This window comes from Condylura cristata, unplaced genomic scaffold (genome assembly GCF_000260355.1).
Source record: "Condylura cristata isolate star-nosed mole 26May11 unplaced genomic scaffold, ConCri1.0 scaffold00041, whole genome shotgun sequence".
NCBI classification, from domain to species: Eukaryota; Metazoa; Chordata; class Mammalia; order Eulipotyphla; family Talpidae; genus Condylura; species Condylura cristata.
This window is the reverse complement of record NW_004567142.1, coordinates 1714962-1736579: the sequence shown is the minus strand read 5'-3', so window position 1 is coordinate 1736579 and position 21618 is coordinate 1714962. Positions and strand designations below refer to the sequence as shown.

The window sequence follows — 21618 nt, the reverse complement described above, 5'->3', positions numbered from 1 at the left end:
GGCGGCAGGCGGGAATCGAACTCATGCGGAAGTGGCTTCAGACTCTCACTGCTGTGCTTTAACCCGCTGCGCCACCAGGGAGGGCCTCGTTTATGTTTTAATGTAAGTTCCTACGGCGGTCACAGCCCCACTCTCTCCTCTTTGGTATGCATGTGTGGCCCCTAAAACCAGCTGCTGGTTCAGACCCTTCCTTTCTGGGCCTCCCCAGCTCAGACACAGCGATTCTGGTCTGGGGAGTGAGAGCAAATGGGACTGACCCCTGTGGACACTAGAACTCTCCTCCAGGAGAGTCAGTGCCGGGGGCCCAGGCTTCCCCTTCAGGCCCATCACTCATTGTCCTTCCTTATGTTCTGGGGTCTCTCTGAGTGAGGTGGAAAGGATTTTCTTTGCTCAAATCTATATCCACAGCCAGTTAGGAGTTCAACACGGAACAAATTCTCAGTCTTTCTTTGCTAAGGACTGAATGATGGTGGATTAATTATTTCATGAATAATTTATATTGTCATCAGGCATTGGAGTGTGGATGGGCCCCTGTCTCTCTAAGAACTAGGACCCATCTCCCATCCACTGACCACCTGCCTCTAAAGTGCCTGGGGAGTCTGTGACCAGGTGACTCAGATCCTGGGAGGTGTCAGGCTGCATGGCTCCTTCATCTGGGCAGCCATGGGCTCCTGCATTTTGGGCATTCAGGTATTTGAATTCATAAGGACTCGCACAGGACCCAATGTATGTAACACTCGGAACCCAGTGAGTGCCAGTCACAGTGACCCATTCACCCTGAGTGTTCTCTGTAACTTCTGTCCCTGTGCCACCCAGGATGTCTCCCATCCACACAGCCAGAGCCCAGGCCCCATCACCCCTCTCAGGTCCAAGTGCACGACCCTGGTTATGACTTCCCATGCCAGGAAAAGCCAGGCAGTCCCAGTCTGAGCCATGACTAGGAGTAGACAGGCTGCTTCTGGTCTGGGGGCTCGGTGGGGCCCCAACCTGTGATGGGGGAGCAGGGAAACCTCTCAGATTCAGGAGCTGGCCTTGCAAGTGTTTTAAAAACAAGGTGTGCAGTGGGTTAAAGCACAGCACTGCAAGCTAGCTGCAGCTACTTCAGTGAGAGTTCAATCCCGGCCCCAGAGATGCCCCACATGGTACAGCAGACCCGCCCGCTGCTCCCCTCAGCAGTGTACTTCGTAGATCTGACTGTTCTGCTCCCCACTCTGTCTCTGGTGAAGCCTCTCACCGCCCCTGCATCTCTGGCCTGTACCTCAGTTCTGTATGCATAAATCAATACATCTTTTTTTTTATTAAAAAGTTTATTTTTACATCATTTTGCACATTTTTTTTTTCATCTCAATTGTAATCCCCACGGGTTTCCCATCACCAAATCACCCCTGTGCCACCACCATAGTCCCGTGCATTTTCCTCCCTTCCCCCCCCGTCAATACATCTTTTTAAAATAAATAAATAAAAACAAGGTGAGAACTGCTCAGTGGGACACTGTGGCCCTTTACAACCCAGAGAACCCAGGGGCTCCCTCCCTCTGATGCCATCACGTGTGGCTTTGTTCTGTTTGCTCCAGATGGCCCGGACATCCCCACGATTTGTCCTTTATGTCCCTATCATCACCCAGGCACAGGGCTCAGCCTTTCCTGCCACAAGGTCTCTATCTGCCCACAGTCTTCTTTGCTAATCTATGGCCCCAAAACCCCACACAGGTGCTCTAAGTGACAATGAATCCTATAAATGCGTTGTCCATAACTCTGTCATTGGCCTCAATAAGACCATAGTTAGGATAATCAAAGTCTTGTTAAATGGCTCCCTGGTCCATCTCTGGGTGGAGAATTTTGGTTTTCAGAAAGCTACCTGAAAGAAATCACTTTCCATGAACACAAGCAAACCCCAAACCTGTCTCTGAGAAGTCCCCTACAAACACACCTGTGCAGACCCTGCCTCCCCTGCTCCCACTGCTTCATGGCAGATGTGGGTCGACCCTAGAATGTGGGAAGGGAACTTTCTCAGACCTGGAGCCCCATGTATGGGAGGAAGCTTCAAAGATGGGGAAGGAACAAGATCCCCCAAGATCAATTTCCTTCCTTGTGCGCAAACACTCCTTCCCTGTAATTGCTTTGTTCTTTTTTACCTTCTCCTCATGCTACAAGGAACCTACAAGGCTTTGAACCCAGATCATCTCTTTTTCCCAAAATGAGAAGCTGAAGCCACCTCGTGACAAGGCAGAGCCCTGCTCTGCTCTGTGTCTGTCTTGCCTGATGACTGACCACGCTCAGTGCCCTGGGGTGTGGCTGGAGCTCATGGGGAAGGTACAGGGGCCTGCAGTGACCCCACCTGTTGGCCAGGCTTACACACCACTCTCATTATTTGTCTTCTTCCACTACAAACTGCTGGTGGGCAGCCTAGACGTGGTCTTCCTGGCTATGGGCTCAGTTTCTGCAGAGATGTCTGCAGTACCCTCTCTCCCTGCTAGCAATGGAGACAGAGACCAGTCCGCACCATAAAGCCCTCCATACCTATCTATTACTTGTTAGAAATAGTAAATGTTAAGATTGAAAAGAAAGTGGAGGCAGCTGGGAGATCCAGGCTCCCAGGCCCTCGGACAGTTGGTGGCTGTCAGCACCAAGGACAGCACCTCAGCGATGCGGCTTCCAGCAGGGAGGCCCCAGTGAGATGGGGCTGATGGAGAGGCTGCTTCTGTCTAGTGTATCTGTACATGAGGAAGGAGAATTCTCCCTTCAGAGGATGATTCCTCTGCAAGAACCCCATTCTAGCACCCACCTAACAGAAGGAGGTTCCCTAATACCACTAATGGTGATAAATTTATAACAGCAGCACAAGGAATCCACTACTTGTCTTACTAAAAGGCAAGGCACTGTTTTATTAAAACCATAATAATAATAATAATAATAATAATAATAATAATAATAATAATAATAATAATCATGTCTTTCTAGACATTTCCTTCCCCATGACATTCAATCCACAAACCAGGAAGTTAAAGACTGAAATCTGTTAGACTGTAACGTCTCTAGGAAGACCACAGCTAGTTTGTCTTTACTGCCTAACTGATCATTTAACAAACCTACAAGTCTTCATATTTACACAAAGCTCTCTTGATCCATGATGGACAGGACTGGCGTCTTCCCCAGTATACACACTGTGTAAGCGAGAAGGGAGACTTGTTATTTTATTTTATAAGTCACATAAAGTTCTAGGAAAGATTCACATGAAAATTCATGAAATATAGATTTACCCTTGATGAAGTAGCTGGACAAGAGTTTGCTGGTGCTCACACTACAGGGCACTATCAGAGGTCACCTTGGGGTCACCTGGGATCAGAGTGCAAACACAGCCCTTTCCTTACGGATCATCACTTGAGCAAAAATATTCGACCTCCTACAGAAGTCAGAGTCATTCTCTGTTGTGGATCTGCTAATTCTAAATGTCCTATCCAGCCTCCATTTTTGTTACCTACAGTTCTGTATTCCTAAAGCAAGGTCAGAACTGGCCATAGGAGCTCAATCCTGGAAGGTGCCTTTCACATCAATTAAGAGCATAGAGCTGGATCACCCTGGGAAGGGTGTGCTCAAGAGGTGTGACCGGGGATGCACCTGGGGGCTGATGACAGATGCATAAACTTACTCCTGACTTATACATCATGTAGTTTGACCAGGAATACCCAAGGGGGGAGGCTGTTGACTGATGTATAATAAAGGACCCCAGAAGCTGATCAGTGGAACCCCTTATTGATAAGATTGAAATCCTGACTGGAGAGTCAGGGCTTGGTCTACATACCAAGCTATCAGCAAGTGAGAAACACAGTTCCACCTTTCCCTTGTTCCTTCCACTTCCCCCTCTCTTCTTCCACCTCCTCATATAGTTAATTCTGTATGACTAGTTTACCAATAAAAGGGCCAGGTTCTTGCTCTTGACCAGCATCTTGCATTATATAGCCTATTCTCCCTCCAGGAGGACTGATATGGACGCTGAAAATAAACAGGAGAACAAAGATGTGGTGACGACACTAAGAAAAAATTCACTTTTTGACAAATTTTAAAACCAACCTTGGAGGCTGATCGTAGCTCTGAGACATTCAAGGTGGAAAGGGGAGAGCATCATGGACTGTGGCGGGGATTTTGTGTGCACTGGTGGTCAGAGAGCTATGTTGACCACCTCTGAGGGAAGAAGTCCTGCACTGCTAAAAAGTTAACAAGGATATAAAACAATGGTATTCGATTAATTTGTTTTATTCTATGAGGAAAAGAAAAAGAAAAATTCCCTTTTCAAAGTACTGTCTTCCCTAACCTCATCAGTGGTAGGAGGGGCAGGATTTGGAGACCCTGGCACAAGGTGCACTCACTGAGTGAGTCTCCAGGGAGGCCCCACCCACGTCGACAGACCCCAGCTCCCCTCAGCCCACCTGGTGGTATTTCCCTAAAGGGCAGGACGAGTCTCCTGCAGGGACCCCTGGGTTGACCCAGCGACAGAGGAATACATGCAGGACCAGACCTCTCCATAGGAGGATTCAACACCACCCCAGAAAGATGCTCTCAGACACACAGGTGAGGGCATGCACTGCTGGGTCACAGAGGAAAGATGGATATGGCTGCTGTCAGGAAACACTGGGGTTGGCAGGGCTAAACAGGGACCACCCTTGCCCAGAAGGCAAGGTCCCTGTGAGGAAGAGTGGGAGCTCCAGGTGGGTGCTGACAGGGGAAGATGGTCATTCATCCAGCTCAGAGAACACACTTCCCTCACAGGGACACATCCCCCAGGCCCCTCCAAGCTGCCCACACTGGTCAGCCCATCTAGTCCTGGGGCCTAATCTACAGGGGGATTTGAGCCCCAAAGGCTGATGTTATCTTGAGATCCACACAGCCCACAAATCAGACCTCAGCAACCAGAGGGACCAAAGCATCAGACATCTTTCATTGCAAATCAGGGTGACCCAAGGCCTAAGTGCCACAGTATGAACATGGCCAGGCCTTCATCAGCTGTCCTGAAGACACCAGGGCCTCAAAGTCCTGGCAGAGTCAGTCCCCCACCTGGTAGTCCTCAAACAAACACACCTAAGGCGTGGAACCCTCAGTGCCTCCTGCTCCAGTACTGGTGCTCCCCCATACTGTGTGCCCCCCCTCACAAAGCCCATCCACACAACCTCACCAACGTTCCTACAAAGCCAGCTCATCCCTCCTTCGTCCATGGTGCATCATCCATGCAGCAGAGGTGAAGGAGACCTGGAGGGATGTAGAAAGCAGCAGGGCATTTAGCATGTGGGGGGTAGGGTAAAAGTTTATTGGGCAAGTCACAAAGTCAGAATGACTGGTCCACACTCTCCTGTGTTCCCTCACTGTCCATCTGGGGTCCCACTCCTGCTCTGCATATACACCTGGTTCTCCCACATATACAAGGTCCCCATGTACAGCCAGCAACACTGTCTTGACAGGAAGGTTGCCCAGGCAGGACCTGATCTGCTTCCTGGGTCCTGATCTGGAGGTGATGGAGATGCCTAGACACCACCAGGTCCCTCGGTCCCTTAGAGAAGCAGTGTGTGTTAGTGCCCTCTCTCCCAGTTCTTTTAAGAGGAAAGGTTCTTAAAATACCCATCTGTCTTCCCCGTGGAAGATCCAGTCTGGAATGTTCCACAGAAGCCCAGCCAATACCCATGTGCACATGTCCTCATTGACAAGGACTTTAGGTTCACATGGGCGCATAACCATTTCCCAAGTGGCCACATCTGGTACAGGCCCTGTGTCCAGACTGCACTGACCACCATGTCCAGATCTGTGCTTCACACCAGTAACTTGGGCCCTGAGGTTACTTCAGTCATCTGTTGGTGCTGCCTTATCCTCCAATGTGAGGTCCCTCCCTGGGAACTTTAGTATCTGTTCCAATAACTTCATGCTTTGCAAATCTAAAGAATATTTCAGGGTTGGGTCAGCAAAAACACTTGCATTTACTGGGTGACTAAAAAGTCATCCTGAGCACAAGTGGGCTATTCCTACTGGAAGAAAAGCTAAAGGGACAGGAGTGTGAGGGGTAGAGCTGAACTTGGACTAAGAACAAGTTGAGATGCAGATGGAGAATCAGTAGCATGATACCTCGCCAGCTGGAAGGCTGCTGGTACCTCGCCAGCTGGAAGGCTAGGTTTTCAAAGAGTGTGACCACAAATCAGAATGACTCCTGCAATCTGTAGATACTGTGATGGAAAGCTACATGATAATAATTTTATATACATTGTCAATATAGCATCTACTCTGAGGTTCTTACTATCTTAAAAGATGCCTTAGCAATGAACACAAAGTCACTACAGACATTTGGAAGAAATATCTCTTAACAAGAATGGAGACTGGACAAGGACCTGATCTTCTTAGAGAGCGCTGTTGGGATCACAAGCTCTTTGCTGAGAGCAGGGCGGGCTGTCTAAGAGGAATCACCCAATGCGAAATGGGTGGTGCTTGTCTTGTGCCCACTAGGACTATGAATAGAGGCTTCTGCTCTGGAGATGAGACTGAAGCTAAGCCAGATACCCAGCCCTGGCTTTCTACCCTAAGCTAAATATAGGGTAGAGGAGGGGAAAAAAAACAACTTCCCACTTAACAAATCAGAATTGGAGGTCTAGAAGGCAGCACACTTTTCAGAACCTTATCTCAATTGGATCACCTCTCTCTGTAAATTTCCAGAAAGTTAACAAACAGGAGGGAAAAAAATGAAAGTCTACTTGAGTTTGCCTCTGGATGGCATTACCACAATTAATTTGTAAATTTGCTTTATTTAATTATAATCACTTTTAAAATTCATAGTACTAATGGAAACTTAGCCAAATGTTTTCAAGAAAATATAATGTATGATAATGTTTGGTTAATGAAAGTCAGCTAAAAATCTAATGGTTTAGTTTAAACATACTGTTATTTAACCTTGGTTAATTAATTAAAATAAGCTTATGATATCTGACAAGAAAAATAACTCATGGTCTCACAAAGGTTTTCACCCAAAATGAAGTCATTTGAATTAAACCCAAGTCACCAAGCCTATTCCAACCCAGGCATGTCAACCTGTAGTTTCCTGGTCAGGTAAGTCTCTTTGAGAAGTGAAGGGTTTCAACAAATGGGATAGTATTCTGTAGTTTTTGTTAGTCTCTCAAATATTTTTGGAAATTGTAAATTATAGAGCTCTGCCATGTTATATTAAATAACAGGAGCTCACTGAATAGCTAGCTCAGACTATTGAAATATTTATTACTAAAAAAAAATATTTATTACTGACCTCACATTTACATTTGGCTTCATATTGCAGGAGAACTAAAAAAATTCATCAGTTGATAAACTACTATGAGGAAGCACATGTTCTAGAACTCTTGAAGTTTATTTATAGATGTACAATCTAAAAATTTTGGAGTAAAAGACAGCTCACAGTTACTTCTAGTTTTCATTAGAAATTAAGGTTTTAAGGGTTAAGAATTCTAACTAATATGTGAAATTAAAGCTAATAGAAACAATGAAGGAAATATCTCCACATATATATATAAGATGTGTTTTCACCAAAAGCATAAAGAATGGAGGTGTAGTTTTAAGGGGTGAAAAGCAACTTTTTAAGAGACTGATTGTTTTGGAAAGAGAATTAAGAAAGCACAGGACAAAATCTGAACATAAAAGATTTGTGGGCTCTCTCTGGGGGCACAACGGGTTAAAGCACCACATTACGAAGCTCTCCAAAGCCACTGCAACACAAGTTCGATTCCTGGCCAGGGAGCTGACCCACATGGTGCGGCAGACCTCGTCTGACCCGCCCGCTGCTCCCCTCAGCAGTGTACTTTGTCAATCTGCCTATTCTGCTCCTCACTCTGTCTCTGGTGAATCTTCTCACCCACCACACCTCTGGCCTGTACCCCAGTTCTATAAGCATAAATAAATAAATCTTTTTTAAAAAAATGATTTGTGGTGAAAGGAATTTTGGGGAAAGAAACTTTGTGTATGGTCAAGTTGGGTAAAATTAAATGAGTTTGTTAAAAGGATTTATTTATTTATAAGAATTTTACATCATCATTCATTCTCCTCTCAGGTATAATCTCGAGACACCCATGAACTGCGCCAATAGTCTCTTATGCCTTTCCCGCTCCCCATGTTTTGGTCCCTCTCCCTCCCCTTTCCCAGCGACTATCTCTGATTTACAGTTTGCCTGCTGGTTTTGTCCTTTCCCCATCCCTTGTTTAGTTTCCCTATATGCCTGCTAAAGTGAAACCTTCCAATGTTTTTCTTTCCTTCTGACTTATTTCACTGAGCACAATCCCTTCCAGCTCCATCCATGTTGCTGTGAATGGCATGAGTTTATCTTTTTGTTTGCTGTATAATATTCCCTTGTGTATGTACCACATATTCTTGATCCAGTCATCTGTTTGGGGCATGTAGTTTGTTTCCATATCTTAGCTACTGTAAATAGAACTAAAATAAACATAGGAATTCCCATTTCTTATTCTTTTTTTTAAAGAATTATTTATTTGTGCACACACAAATAAATGGTACAGACAAGAGGTGGAGGGTGTGTGTGTGAAAGGATTCACCAGAGACAGAGTGGGGGCAGAACAGGGAGATAAACTGAAATCTAGGGGGAGCAATGGGTGAGACAGGAGAGGTCTGCCTTGCCATATGGGTCACCTCCCTGGCTGGGGATCAAACTTGTGCTGCAGTGGCTGTGGATAGCTTCATAGTGCTGTGCTTTAACCTGCTGTACCACCAACGAGGGCCCGGAATTCAGGTTTCTTTTAAAATTAAAGTTTTTGTGGCCTTTGGGTAGATTCCTAGACGTGGAATTACTGGGTGATACGGTAGCTCCATTTTTAGTAGATGGAGGAACCTCCACCAGCTTTCCACAGTGGTTGGGCCAGTTTGCATTGTAAGAGAGTTCCACTGATCTGGACCACATGGCAGCCAGACTATCGGCCAGGATCCAACTCACAAATTCAGCAGAAGAGCTGACAGCAGATGATCAGTGGAGCTGCTCAGATGTGCTGGCAGTTACAATCAACACTCAAAACAGCAGCTCAGCGAGGTGCCCACCTCTGGGTCTTCACCTTTCCTGCCAGGCCATAACAGCAACAGAACTAGGAACAATTTCAGTCGCTTGGCTACTTGCAAAGCCTACGAGCCTTTCTTCTCTGAGGCTGGCTGCCGGAAGCCTCTCCACATCCTTCAGAGGTCAGCAGCAGCATTCTAGATCAGCATGGTGGGAACAGAATGGCTGACTCTGGAATCCTCAAGACCTGAAAATGTTCAGATCTCAAATGCTGAATCCTGGGGGTTGCTTCTGCAACCCCTTATATTTCTTCTCAAAGTCTTTGTAACAGGGTGGTCCCCAGGGAAAGGGGAGGTGCCAGGTTCCCTGCCTTAACATCTCTACCTTCACCAATACTTTATTTTTTCTTGAGGCTATTGATTCTCGCAAGCACCACCCCCCTCCAGAGAGCACCACCTGTACCAGGCTTTGGCTTCAGTGCCCTGTTACATGTATAGGCAGAGCAAAACATCTAGAGCATCTGGTTTTGTCCCATAAAGTCATTCCCTCCTTATCATGTGAGACCCTCTCTCAGGCCCCTATCCCATTAACTCAAGATAGAAAACATCAGTCTGTCTCATTTAGAGTTAACAACCATGTAAATTCTCCATGAGCACGTAAATGAATTAGGTGTTTTTCTTCTAACATGTTTAATGTTATTTTGTTTGCTTGTGCAGTGGGACCCAGAAAAGTGGGATAATTTTTCCTGGTGCTCCCACATTTGGATGTAAAACCCCAGTGCTGTGATGTGGGAATACATAGGATTCTAAAACCCAGGCCCCAGGACTTATTTTCTCCCAAAAGCCTCAAGAAATACTCCTCAGGGGCTTCCTTTAAAAGTTCAGGGCCAGGCCCTCCCTGGTGGCGCAGCGGGTTAAAGCACAGCAATGAGAATCTAAAGCTGCTTCCGCATGAGTTCGATTCCTGCCTGCCCCGGAGGTGACCACATGGCGTGGCAGACCTCTCCTGACCCGCCCGCCGCTCTCCTCAGCAGTGTACTTCGTCGATCTGCCTGTTCTGCTCCCCACTCTGTCTCTGGTGAAGCCTCTCGCCGCCCCTGAGCCTCTGGCCTGTACCCCAGTTCTGTATGCACAAATAAATAAATCTTAGAAGAAAAAAAAAAAGTTCAGGGCCAGAGAGTTTCTTCTAAAGCAGGACATTCCCCCTGGGTGAAAGTTTGCCCAGGACACCTATGCTCTGGACACCTGTCCTCGCCCTGCACTGTTCTCTTCCTGCACCATGGGCTCACCCTGCCCTGGGATGCAGTTGGAAGCCTGAGACCCAGAGTGATCAGGACCCTGGTTGACTGGTCCCTCAGTCTGGAAATGAGAGCCCACCTCTGCCCAGGGCTCAGCACAACCCAACTCTTTGGAGCCTGATTTGTATCCTTGGTGTAGTCCTGACACTGGCTGCAGGTCTCCTAATGTTCACCAGGGGGCAGCATTGCAGCACACAGAGGTTAACACAGGACTCTGGCTCTGGCTGAGGTGGATACTGATTTCTATTCTAAGCATCTGCAAACTCTCTGGGTTCCTCCCACATGTATGTTTTGTTAGACTGCTCATTTCTGGGTCCTTTAACCACCTGCTCTGTCAAGGGACCGTGTGGCATTTCCCACTTCGTCTCTGCCACCTCCATTGGGGAAGGCGGGTGACCATGGGGAGTCAGCAGGCAGAGCAGAGGCCCCCAGGACAGTGGGGAGAACACGGGCTGGCTCCCAGTTACAGCTCATCCAACAGACACGAGAGGGTCTCCCTGAGGTCTTCCCCCAGGACCAGAGAGCCAGACCCCGACCTCCCCCCACCTGTCCTCTCTTCTCAGGATACGAGGAAACCTCCCCCTTCACACCAGGAGCTGCAGCTCCTGAGACACCTGGTCCTGAATCTCTCAGCTCCTGAAAACAGAGACCAGGCTGGTGATGTTGGAGCTGGAGGGGCCCCTCCTCGGACCTCACTCAGCTGCTCTGTTCTCACCCCAGAGCCTCTGTGACCCTCTTATCTGGAGGGAATCCAACCTTCCCAGAACATCTGAGACAGCAAGGAGACCCCATGCCCAACCAGTTCCTGTGCCATCCTCTGGGTCTCTCTGTGGTGCAGACAGACCCCAGACCAGGACATAGCACAGGCCAACAACGGGGTGGGAGGTCGCTTTCAAGCACAAGGGCCCCCTCAGTCTCTCTATGGAACGTGGGCTCCACGGGCCAGGATGATCAGCACCACCTGGGAGCTGGGGAGACGCAGATTCTCAGGTCCCCCCTCACCTGCCAGGTCAGGAGCTGCGTATTCCCAGGACCTTCATTCCCTCCCTGTGCACAGGACGGGGAGAGGCTCCCTCTTGTCATCATGGGGTCACCTGGCTGGGTATCCCCATCCACGGGCACCTGCTGAAGCACATGTCTAAGGTATTATCTGGGCAGTGCCATCTTTATACATTTCCACAGGTGATTCTGTGCATAGAGGGGTAACATCGCTGTGACAAAAGTCCTCATGTGGCCCCTGGGCTCCTGCTTGGAAGGAAAAAGTCAGTAAGAAAGAAGGTTGTGGGGAAGGCCACTATGCAACCCAACCTAAAGCTGTGAGGAAGTCCTGAATGTAGAAACCCCAGACTTATGTTTACTCAAACATTATGTATACGAGTTTCTATCTGCTTGTAGGTCAAAAGTTACAGTTGAAAGCCTATAGCAGTTTCTGGAGAACCTGTATGTAGACAGAAAGGAAATAAGAAAAAAAGGGAACAAGGAAGGAAGGAAAGAGGTCCCTGCCAGAGACCCCGCCCCCAGGCCACATGACCCTGCTAAGTGCTCCTGCCCGGGAGGAGGCCCAGTCCAGAGCAGGAAGCACCTCAGCGCTGACACTCCGGAGCAGCTGTGCCTGGAGCCTTCTGGAGCCCCAGCCCCTCCCTCAGAGGAGCCCAGAGCAGGAGGCAGACGCCATGGAGGCCCCCTCAGCCCATGGACACAGAGGGCGAGTCCCCTGGACGGGGATCCTGCTGGCAGGTGAGAGGAGACTATGTAAGGGGAAATATAGGAGAACAGTGACTGGCTGGGTATGCTTGGAGGACAGAGTCTGAGAGGGGACAGGGAGCTTCTGTCCAGACCTGAGGAGAGGAGAGTAGCATGGATGGGGCAGGGGCTCAGCTGTAGGAAATGCTCATGATCTGAAGTGGTGAGGAACAGGAGACTGCAGGTGTTTTCTAAGTTATTCGTCACTGAGCAATAATTATTAAAAATTGGTGAAAATAGTAACAATTTAAGTCAGGAGGCCATACCATAAAAACCACAAACAGCACTCTAAGCCTTATCCGGCTGGAAACTGGCAACACCAAGACATGGAGGCTGGAGGCCGGAGGGACATTCGCTCATTCCTCCAAGGATGGCAGCCTGTCCCACTGAGGGGGCAGGGAAACAAGATCAGACAAGTCCCTGCCCGCATGCAGCTCCTGTTCTTCAGGAGGAAGACTGACAACAAAGATCTGGAATGTGCTGTGAGGGAAAGGTCACACCGTCAGGACAGAGGGTCCGAGAGCAGGGCCAGGGAGGCATCTCCCAGGACGCCCTGAGGGGGAGCAGGGTCTGAGTGCAGGGAGGGGTGAGGAGGACACACACCTGGGGAGGGCATTCAAACAGAGGGAAGAAGTTCAAAACCGGTGGTGGTCATGCTGTTGACCTTGAACATGTAGGACACACACAAACACACGCCCCCAAAACGAGGGATTCTGGACTTGCACAGACACCAAGCCTCCCCTTCCCATCCCAATAGTTTGGTCCAGATTCTGATCAGTGTCTCTCCCTTCCCCCCAGCCTCACTCTTAGCCTTCTGGATCCCGCCCGGCGCTGCCCAGCTCACTATTGAACCAGAGCCCGTCAATGCCATCGAGGGGGGGAACGTGACTCTGCATGTCCGCGGTCTGCTAAAGGAGGTTGGAATTTTTAAGTGGTACAAAGGAGGAAAAGTGGACGGTGAAACACTTATTATGTCATATAAAGTAGGGTCTCCAGCAGATGGCACAGGGCCTGCACACAGCGGCCGAGAGACTATAAACTCCAATGGATCCCTGCTGGTCTGGAACGTCACCCAGGAGGACACGGGGCCCTACACCCTACAAATCACGTATCGAGATTTTGAAGAGAGAGAAGTAACTGGACAGCTCCGCGTTTACCGTGAGTAGCTCCTCTCTGGCCTACGTGTCTAGGTGGGACATACTGTGCTTCACACACAGGGGGCCAAGAGGCTGGTCCTGTACCTCCAGCCCCTCCAATCAGGTGTCATGTTGGGGCTGAACATTTAGTTCAGGAAACATAGCGTAAAAAAAAGTTCATCACGATTAAAGTCCTTACTGAATCCAATCCTACCTCGTTCTTTGTGGAAGGCCAAGTCTGATGGAGTAGTGCAGCAGGAGATCAGCCTGAGTTTAGCCCCTTGGGCCCTTGGGCCCTTCCCCATGACCACAACCCTAGAAACACCCTGAAAGACTTGGTCAGGCCTGATCTAGGGACAGAGAAGCTCCACCCCAGTAAGCCCCCGACCAGCCTCGGCCACAGGGCTCCTGACGACCCAGGTGACCATGCGGAGCGCGTGGCAAGGGGGATGTGTCCTCGTAGACGGGGCTGCAGAAACTTCCTGAAACCTGAGTCCGGAGGCTCCTGAGCGGGTCATCTGCCAGGGCCAAGGCCCAAGAGGTTTTTCTGGGCAGGGAAGAGCCTGGTGTTTCCCCTGAGACCACTGGAGTGGAGATCACAGGGTCCTTGGTCGTTAGCTGACACCTCTGGGAACACAGGAGACTCCCCAGAAAGCATTCCCAAGGAGAGATACAGGAGAGAATATTTTTCTGAAAACTCCACACCTACCAGGGATCCGCCCAGGGAGCCCTCCAACGTGGAGACAAATAATACCAGATGCCATTTATTTTGGCAGCTTCGCTACACAAGACTCAGGTCAGATAATGGTGAAAGACTAAAGGCTAATTCCCATCATGGCAAACCTGAGATTATTTACCATTTACTCTATTTTATTGAGGAGAAACAAGTTACAGGAGACACTGAATTAAAGTTATTCATACCAGGACTGCACATCAGAGTGGCCCCAAGACTGAATGTAATCACAGCCCCACTCTCTCCTCATTCCAGGGGGGCATTATTATGCATCTGTGGCCTCTGAAAGCAATTGCTTGTTCAGATCCCTTCTTCCTGGGCTGCCCAACTCAGACACAGAAACTCTGGTCTGGGGAGTGTCAGCAAATGGGAATGAGCCCTGTGGACACTAGAACTAAGTAACCTGCATTCTCCAGCAGTCAGTGCTGGGGGTCCAGGCACTTGTGGGGCCCATGTCTCCCCCTCATGGGACCACTTGACAATTTCCTGCACTGGATGAAAAATCATTCATTGTTCCTTCCTGATATATTGGGGTCACTCTGACTGAAGTAGAAAGGGCCTTCTTTTCTCTAATCTTCACCTGTAGCCAGTAGAGCCTAATGTGGAACAAACTCTCAATCTTTTCTTAATTGAATAAATGATTCAGAATCTTATCACTGGAGTATGGGTGGGCCCCTGTCTCTCCAGGAACTGGAACCCAACCCCCAAACTCTGACCACCTGTACTTATAGCACCCTAGTTCTGTATGCAGGTGTCTCAGGGCTGCTCAGTGCTGGGAGGGGGTTAGGACGCATGGCTCCTCCTTCTGGGTGATTTGACTTTGAAATCATGTACAATCTGCATGCTCACTACTACCATGGATTCTCTACTCTCTGTTCCTTCCAAACCCCTCATCTTTCTCTTCATTCCGGGCAGCACTGCTTCTGCTCTGCATTGCTTCCTCTATCCTGAAGTCTCCCTCCCTCAAATTTGCCCACTGATGGCTGACTGCCCTGTTCCTTTCACACTAACAATATGGCCAAGCTCACCCTCCTCGACAATAGAAAATCAGTGGGAAAGCAGCCCTCTAGACTCCATCACAGGCCAAAAAACAGAGCACACCATGTGGCAGAGACGTTCAAACCCTTAATCCTCTCTACATGGATGTAGAGGCAGACAAGGATGTAAGGCAGAAGGACAGGTCTGCAGTACCCAGAACCTCACGGGCTCATTTTCCCTCTTTGACCTCCTGATCCTGCTGTGAGGCTCCTGTTCCTCCCAGAGACTCCCAAGACCTTCCTGGGTGGGGCTGGTCAGGCCCTGTGCCGTAGGTGCTAGTGACGATACCCTGACCACAATGTGGGCATTCTTAGATCCTGAGATCCACCAGCCACATCCTCTCACTTAAACACAGTCCACCTTGAGTGAATTTGATCAAACTCTTGGTCTCACTGAGGTGAGGAGAAAAGAAGAGAGGCTGTCACAGGCCCTTATGGGGTCTCCTCACCATGGCCTGCCGGACCACAGAGTTGCTGACTGGAAGGAACATTGTCCCTAAATTTACTAGCACAACACTTAGCATTGTTGTGAGTTTGATATCATTCCTCCCTTTTTCTAAGAGACACCTCACAACACCAACTACTCGATTCTGTCCTCTTTTTTTTTTATGATTCTGTCCTCCTAACAGAACTCACATGTCTCTATCCAGGAGTCAGTTGTTTTCACACCCACTTCAGCGCTTCCTATGTACATCATCATGTAATCCTGCTGGACTGCAAATTTGGTCTAAGGGCTTAGAATGCTCTCTAAAGAGGTATTTATTCACATATTGGACTTAAATATTTGGAGCTTTTATCATGATTTCACAAATTCTGCTTTTAACTTCTCCAGTTGGTCACTTAATTGCCAAACACAGTGTCCATAAAGCCAGTTTCAGCAGACTCATGTCTCACTGTCCACACGTCACTCCTCTAAGTCACTGATGTCCAGGAGGATGTCAGGAGAAACCAGCAGGGCCTTCAGCTGCCCTCAGAGAGGAGACATGAAAGATCTACTGTCAACCAGCCCTTCCCTTTCCCCTCACTCTATTCTAGAGCCTTCCTTGAACTCTCCTCTTCCCTTCATGGGTCACTGTCCTGTCAGTCACACCATCACCTGGACAAGACTGCTGTGCAGCACGAGGACTCAATTAACCACTGGGCTGGCCCCTGATCCCTGTGTCATTTCTACACAAGCCCCCCCAGATCCAGGCCCTGCTGCCCACATGCTTGGGATCTCAGGACTGTGGGGTGGCCCCTCATCACCCAGCACTAGGAAATCGTGGGAGAGAAGCCTGTGAAAACCCAGCTGTGTAGGTCTGTGCAACTGAACAGACTCAGCAGTCAGGACTTCCAGGCGAGCACCCCAACCCCAAGGTTCAGGCATCACTGCTCAGTGAGCCAGGAGAGGCTCTGGGGTCTCTGATGCCTGCCCTCTGACGCCTGTCTCTTCTACCTAACCTTGATACTGAACTGACACAGAGAAGGCCTATCTATTTCCTGGACATGGAGCAGGACATGGAGCTCATACCCTCCCGCGTATGTCTGGAGACACATAGACCCACCTTGTGCTTTAAGGACTCAGGTTGGCAGAGTGGTGAGAGATGTCAGCTTTGGTGGAAGACACCTGTGCAAGAATTAAAGGTACCAAAAGGGCAATGTTCTCTCTGTTACCTGCACAGCGGAGTTACCTAAACCCTACATCACATGCAACATGACATGCAACTCTGACCTTGTGGAGCAGCAGGGTCCTGTGGTGTTAACCTGTGAATCTGAGAGTCAGAACACGACCTACCTGTGGTCCATCAACAGCCAGAGCCTCCCGGACAGCGACAGGCTGCAGCTGTCCAACGACAACAGGACCCTCACATTACTCCAGGTCACAAGGAATGACACAGGGCCCTATGTGTGTGAGACCCGAAACCCAGTGAGCGCCCGCCGCAGCGACCCTTTCACCCTGAATGTTCTCTGTGAGTAACTTCTGTCCCAATGCCTTCCGGCTGCCCCACCCACACCGCCAGAGCCCAGGCCCCACCCACACCGCCAGAGCCCAGACCCCATCGTCCCTCGCAGGCCCGAGTGCACGACCCTCACCCTGGGCACCTGGGCTGGTCATGACCTCCCGTCCCAGGCAGACCAAGCAGGCCCTGTCCTGAGCCAAGAGTAGGAGGGACAGGCTGTTCCTAGGCCGGGGGGCTCAGGGTCCCCAGCCTGTGGGAGCATCTCAGACTCAGGAACTGAACTTGAGAGTGATGCTGGGACTTGCTAAAACAAAGTGACGCCGCTCGGAGGGCCGCTGAGGCCCGCATGGCCCAAGAGCGCCCTCCCGCTGATGCCATCATGTGTGGCTTTGTTCTGTTTACTCCAGATGGCCCGGACACCCCCACCATCTTCCCCTCAGAATCCTTTTACCACCCCGGGGACGTTCTCAACCTCACCTGCTACGCAGACTCTAACCCGCCCGCGCAGTATTCCTGGCTGGTCAACGGGAGGCCCCAGCACCCCACACAGGCGCTCTTTATCCCCAACATCACCATGAGTGACAGTGGCGCCTACACCTGCCAGGCCCACAACAACGCCACAGGCCTCAACAGCACCACAGTCAAGAATATCACGGTCTCCGGTAAGTGGCTCCTGGACCGTCGGCACCAGGCTCTGGGTGGAGTCTGCCAGTTTCCAGAAATGAGCATGGAAGAAACTACATCTGGCCTGTTTCCATGGAGACAAGCGAATTCCCAATCCCAAATCTGTTCCTGAATCACTACACCTCTGCGAACTCCTCCTCCCCCTGCTTTCTGGATGCTGGAATGTGGGGAAGGGGTTCTGTCCACACACCGCCACCCCCCAGGCCAACATGATACAGCAGTCTTCACGGTGGGGAAGGAACAAGGGTCTTCAAGTTCAAGTTACTTCTTTTTGTCTCTAATGTGTCCCTTCTGTCACCTTTTGTAGCTTCATCAATTTCATATGCTATAAGAATCCCACAATATCACTTCTTTTTCCCCAAAAGAGAGGCCGAGACCTCTGAGGAAGGACTAACAGGGCAGATCCTGCTGTCTCTCTACTCCTGACTCCACTGGGGACTGACTGCGTTTTCACCACCTGCGATGGGATCAAGGCACGTGGAGAAAGTGCACTGTCTGCTTTTCTTGAATCTGTGAAATTTTGCAGACAAAAACCAGTCTTTGTCAGGCCAGACTTCAGCAAAATGAAGACTGAGCCTCCAGCCAGACTCCCCTGAGCCATTTCTTGGCTCTGAAGTCACCAGCATCTGTGTGGCCCTGTGTGACACCAGCACATGTGATATACAGGAGGACCAGAACACATGATGCACCCTTGGAAGAATAAGTAGCTATCCCCAAGGTGTGTCTTCATGGTATAAAAGGCATAGCCCTAAAAACATACTTTATAGAGCGGACCAGTCTCTAGAGAGTACCAGTCTTTTCTGAAAACTGATCACTTCTCTCTAGAGATTTCCTTCTCTGTGATGTTCAAACCACAGACCAGGAAATGAAAGTTCTTTTCAAACTGAGGAATCTGTAGATTAGAATTCCTCCAGGTCCTAAGGTCATGAAGACCGGCTGGGTCATTCTCATTTTCTAAACATCTTCCCTTTTCTATATAGAGCTACCATACTAGAGAGGGATCTGATCTTTTATAAAGTCACAGAAAGCTCCAGGAAAAGGTTTAAAAAAATCAATGGGAGAGAAATGCCTCTGGATCATGAGATTGTTGGACACAAGGACTGAGAAGAGGATCCTGTGCTGACACTACAGGGATGGGGCAGGGGGCCCGGTCAGGGGTCACTCTGGGGTCACCTGGGGCCAAAGGGGAAATACAGCCCTCTCCTACAGATCGCCACCTAAACAAAGATATTCGACCTCCGCACCGAGGTCAGAGTAAGCCTGTGACATTTTTCAGTCTGCGGGGGGCTGAGACCTGAGCAGGGAGCATGGTCCAGGACCCAGACCCCACCCCCAAGTCAGTCACCTTGATGTTTCTCCACAGAGTCAGTGGCCCAGCCCTCCATCCGAGCCAGCAACAGCACAGTCAATGAAAAGGACGAGGTGAACCTGATCTGCATCACAAGAGACTCTGGGGTCACCATCCTGTGGCTCTTCAATAACCAAATAATGAAGCTCACAAACCACATGGCACTGTCCAAGGACAACCGCACCCTCACCATCAACCCTGTCAGGAGGGAGGATGCCGGGGAGTATCAGTGTGAGGCCTCCAACCCAGCCAGTTCCAGAAGAAGTGACCCCTTCACCTTGAAAGTGCTCTGTAAGTGACCCTTTGCCCCATCTTTACAGCTTCATGGAAGGAATAGTGCTGCAAAATGAAGAGAAAGTAGTGGAGACAAAATATCAATAAAGAGATCGTTAACAGAATAACAAAAGAATAAGATTTCAGTCACTAAAAAAGTTCAGTCGCTAAAAAATATATAGTTTGTTTCTTATACTGACCATGGTATTTACTGTGCAACGTGGCACAAGCTCCTTTCTGTTGTAAGATATGAGTAAGATTTGCCACGTCACCCTTTTTTTTTTTTTTTTACTTCACCCATTTTTAAGTACACAATGCAGAGGCTTTTAATACACTTATATTGTTGTACAATCATTGCTACTACCCATTTCCAGGTCTTTTTCGTCTTCTTGAACTAAACTTCTGGACATTAACTCCCAACCTCCCACCTCAACCTAGTAACCACTGTTATACTTTCTATCTTTATGAATTTGACTATTCTAGGCATCTGGTATAAGTGAAATCATATCGTCTGTCCTTTTGTATCTGGAGTTCAAAGTTCATCCATGACATGGCATGCATTAGTCACGCCTTTTTAAGGCTGAATAATATTCCCTTGTATGTACATCTCATATTTGTTTACTACTCACCTGTCCATGAACTTTTGCATTGGTTCCACATTTTCACTGTTATAACTAATGTTGTTGTGAGCAAGGGTGTGCAAATATTTGTTTAAGTCCCAGTTCTCAATTCTTTGCGGTATAAACCCTGAAGTAGAATTGCTGGATCAAATGTTAATTCTTTGTTCAATTTTTTATGAATTGCCACGCCATTTTCCACAATGGCTGCACATTTTATATTCCCACAAGCAAAGAAATTGCACAGAAATTCCAATTCTCCATATCCTTACTAACACATGTTTTTCTGTCTTGTCTGTGTTTCTCTTATATAAATCCTTCTAATCGGTTCAAGATGGTATATCCTTGTGGTTTTGATTTGAATTTCACCAGCAACTGGTGATGTTTAGCATATTTTCATGTGCCCATTGGCCACTGCATATCTTTGGAGAAATTTGTACAAGGTCTTAATTCAGTTTATGTTGTTACTGGGTAGTAGTCATTTACATATTCTGGATATTAATCCCTCATCAAATTTGATTTGTAAATATTTTCTTCTACTCAGTGGATTGTCTTTACACTTTGTTGACAGTGTCCTGTGGTGCATAAAAGTTTCTAATTCTAATGAAATCCACTTACCATATTTTCTTTTGTTGCCTGTGCTTTGGGTTTCATGTCTAAGAAATCACTGCCAAGTTTGAAGTCATGAAACTTTTATCCTATGTTTTCTTCTAAGAATTTTATAATTTTAGCTCTTAAATCACAGAATTTGGTTCACTTTTGAGATAATTTCTTGTATATGTGTTAGGGAAGACTTCAACTTAATTCCTTTGCAAGATACTCATTTTTCTCAGCACCACTTGTTGAAAAGACAACCTTTTCCCTCTTAGTGGTCTTAGTGCTCCTGCTGGGATTTATCTTGGGATCTCTACTCTGCCCAACTGGCCTATAATATCTGGCTTAATGGTAGGACCACACTGCTTTTCTCACTGTAGCTTTATAGTAAAATTTTGAAATCAGAAGTGTGAGTCCTTCAGTTTGCTCTCTTTTTTCAGGTTTGTTTTAGATATTTGGGATCTCTTGAAATATATAAATTTTAGGATGAGGTGGATAAACTTTAGAATGGTGTTTTTCAATTTTTGCAAAAAAATTATTATTGGTATTTTGATAGGGATTGCATAGGAACTGTAGGTCATTTGGGATAGTAACATCATCTTTGCAATAGTAACACTTCTAATTTATGAACATAGAATGTCCTTCCATTTAATTAGGTCTTTAATTTCAGCAGTGTACAAGTGGACAATTTATAGTGTCCAAGTCTTTCACCGTTTTAATTATCTCCTAGGTTTTTTATTCTTTTTGATGCTATTGTAAATGGAATTGTTTTGTTAATTTCCTTTTCAAGCTATTCATTGCTAGCGTACAGAAATACCACTGATTTTTTTTCATGTTGATTTAATATCCTAGAACTTTGATAACTTAGTCATTGGTTCTGGTTATTGGTCCTAAACAGGCTTTAGTATTACAGAATCTTTAGCATTTTCTATATGTAAGTTCATGTTATCTACAAAATAAGATCATTTTTCTTTTTTTCTATTTGAATGCCTTTTATTTCTTGCCTAATTGTATTGGCTATAGCTTTCAACCTTATTTGAAACAGAATTGGCCAAAGCCAGCATGTTTGCCATGCATGTTCCTGATTTTAGAGGGAAACTTTCATTCTTGCACCACTGAGTATGATGATAGTTATATATCATCATATATATATATATATATGATAATATATATATATATATATATGATAATATATACA

General features: G+C 47.7%; 1 protein-coding gene across 4 annotated transcripts in view; it reads left to right on the top strand.

Annotated features, from left to right (window-relative positions):
- Positions 1–11900: 11900 nt before the first annotated feature.
- Positions 11901–21618, top strand: part of CEACAM1 (carcinoembryonic antigen-related cell adhesion molecule 1 (biliary glycoprotein)) — a 16363-nt gene continuing 6645 nt past the window's right edge. For all 4 annotated transcript variants that reach the window (XM_012733661.1, XM_012733662.1, XM_012733663.1 and 1 more), the window contains exons 1-5: positions 11901–12052; positions 12857–13216; positions 16626–16913; positions 17312–17566; positions 18952–19227. In XM_012733661.1, the coding sequence (XP_012589115.1) occupies positions 11989–12052; positions 12857–13216; positions 16626–16913; positions 17312–17566; positions 18952–19227 (1243 nt within the window). In that variant the 5' untranslated portion in view covers positions 11901–11988. The remainder of the gene's footprint in view (positions 12053–12856; positions 13217–16625; positions 16914–17311; positions 17567–18951; positions 19228–21618) is intronic.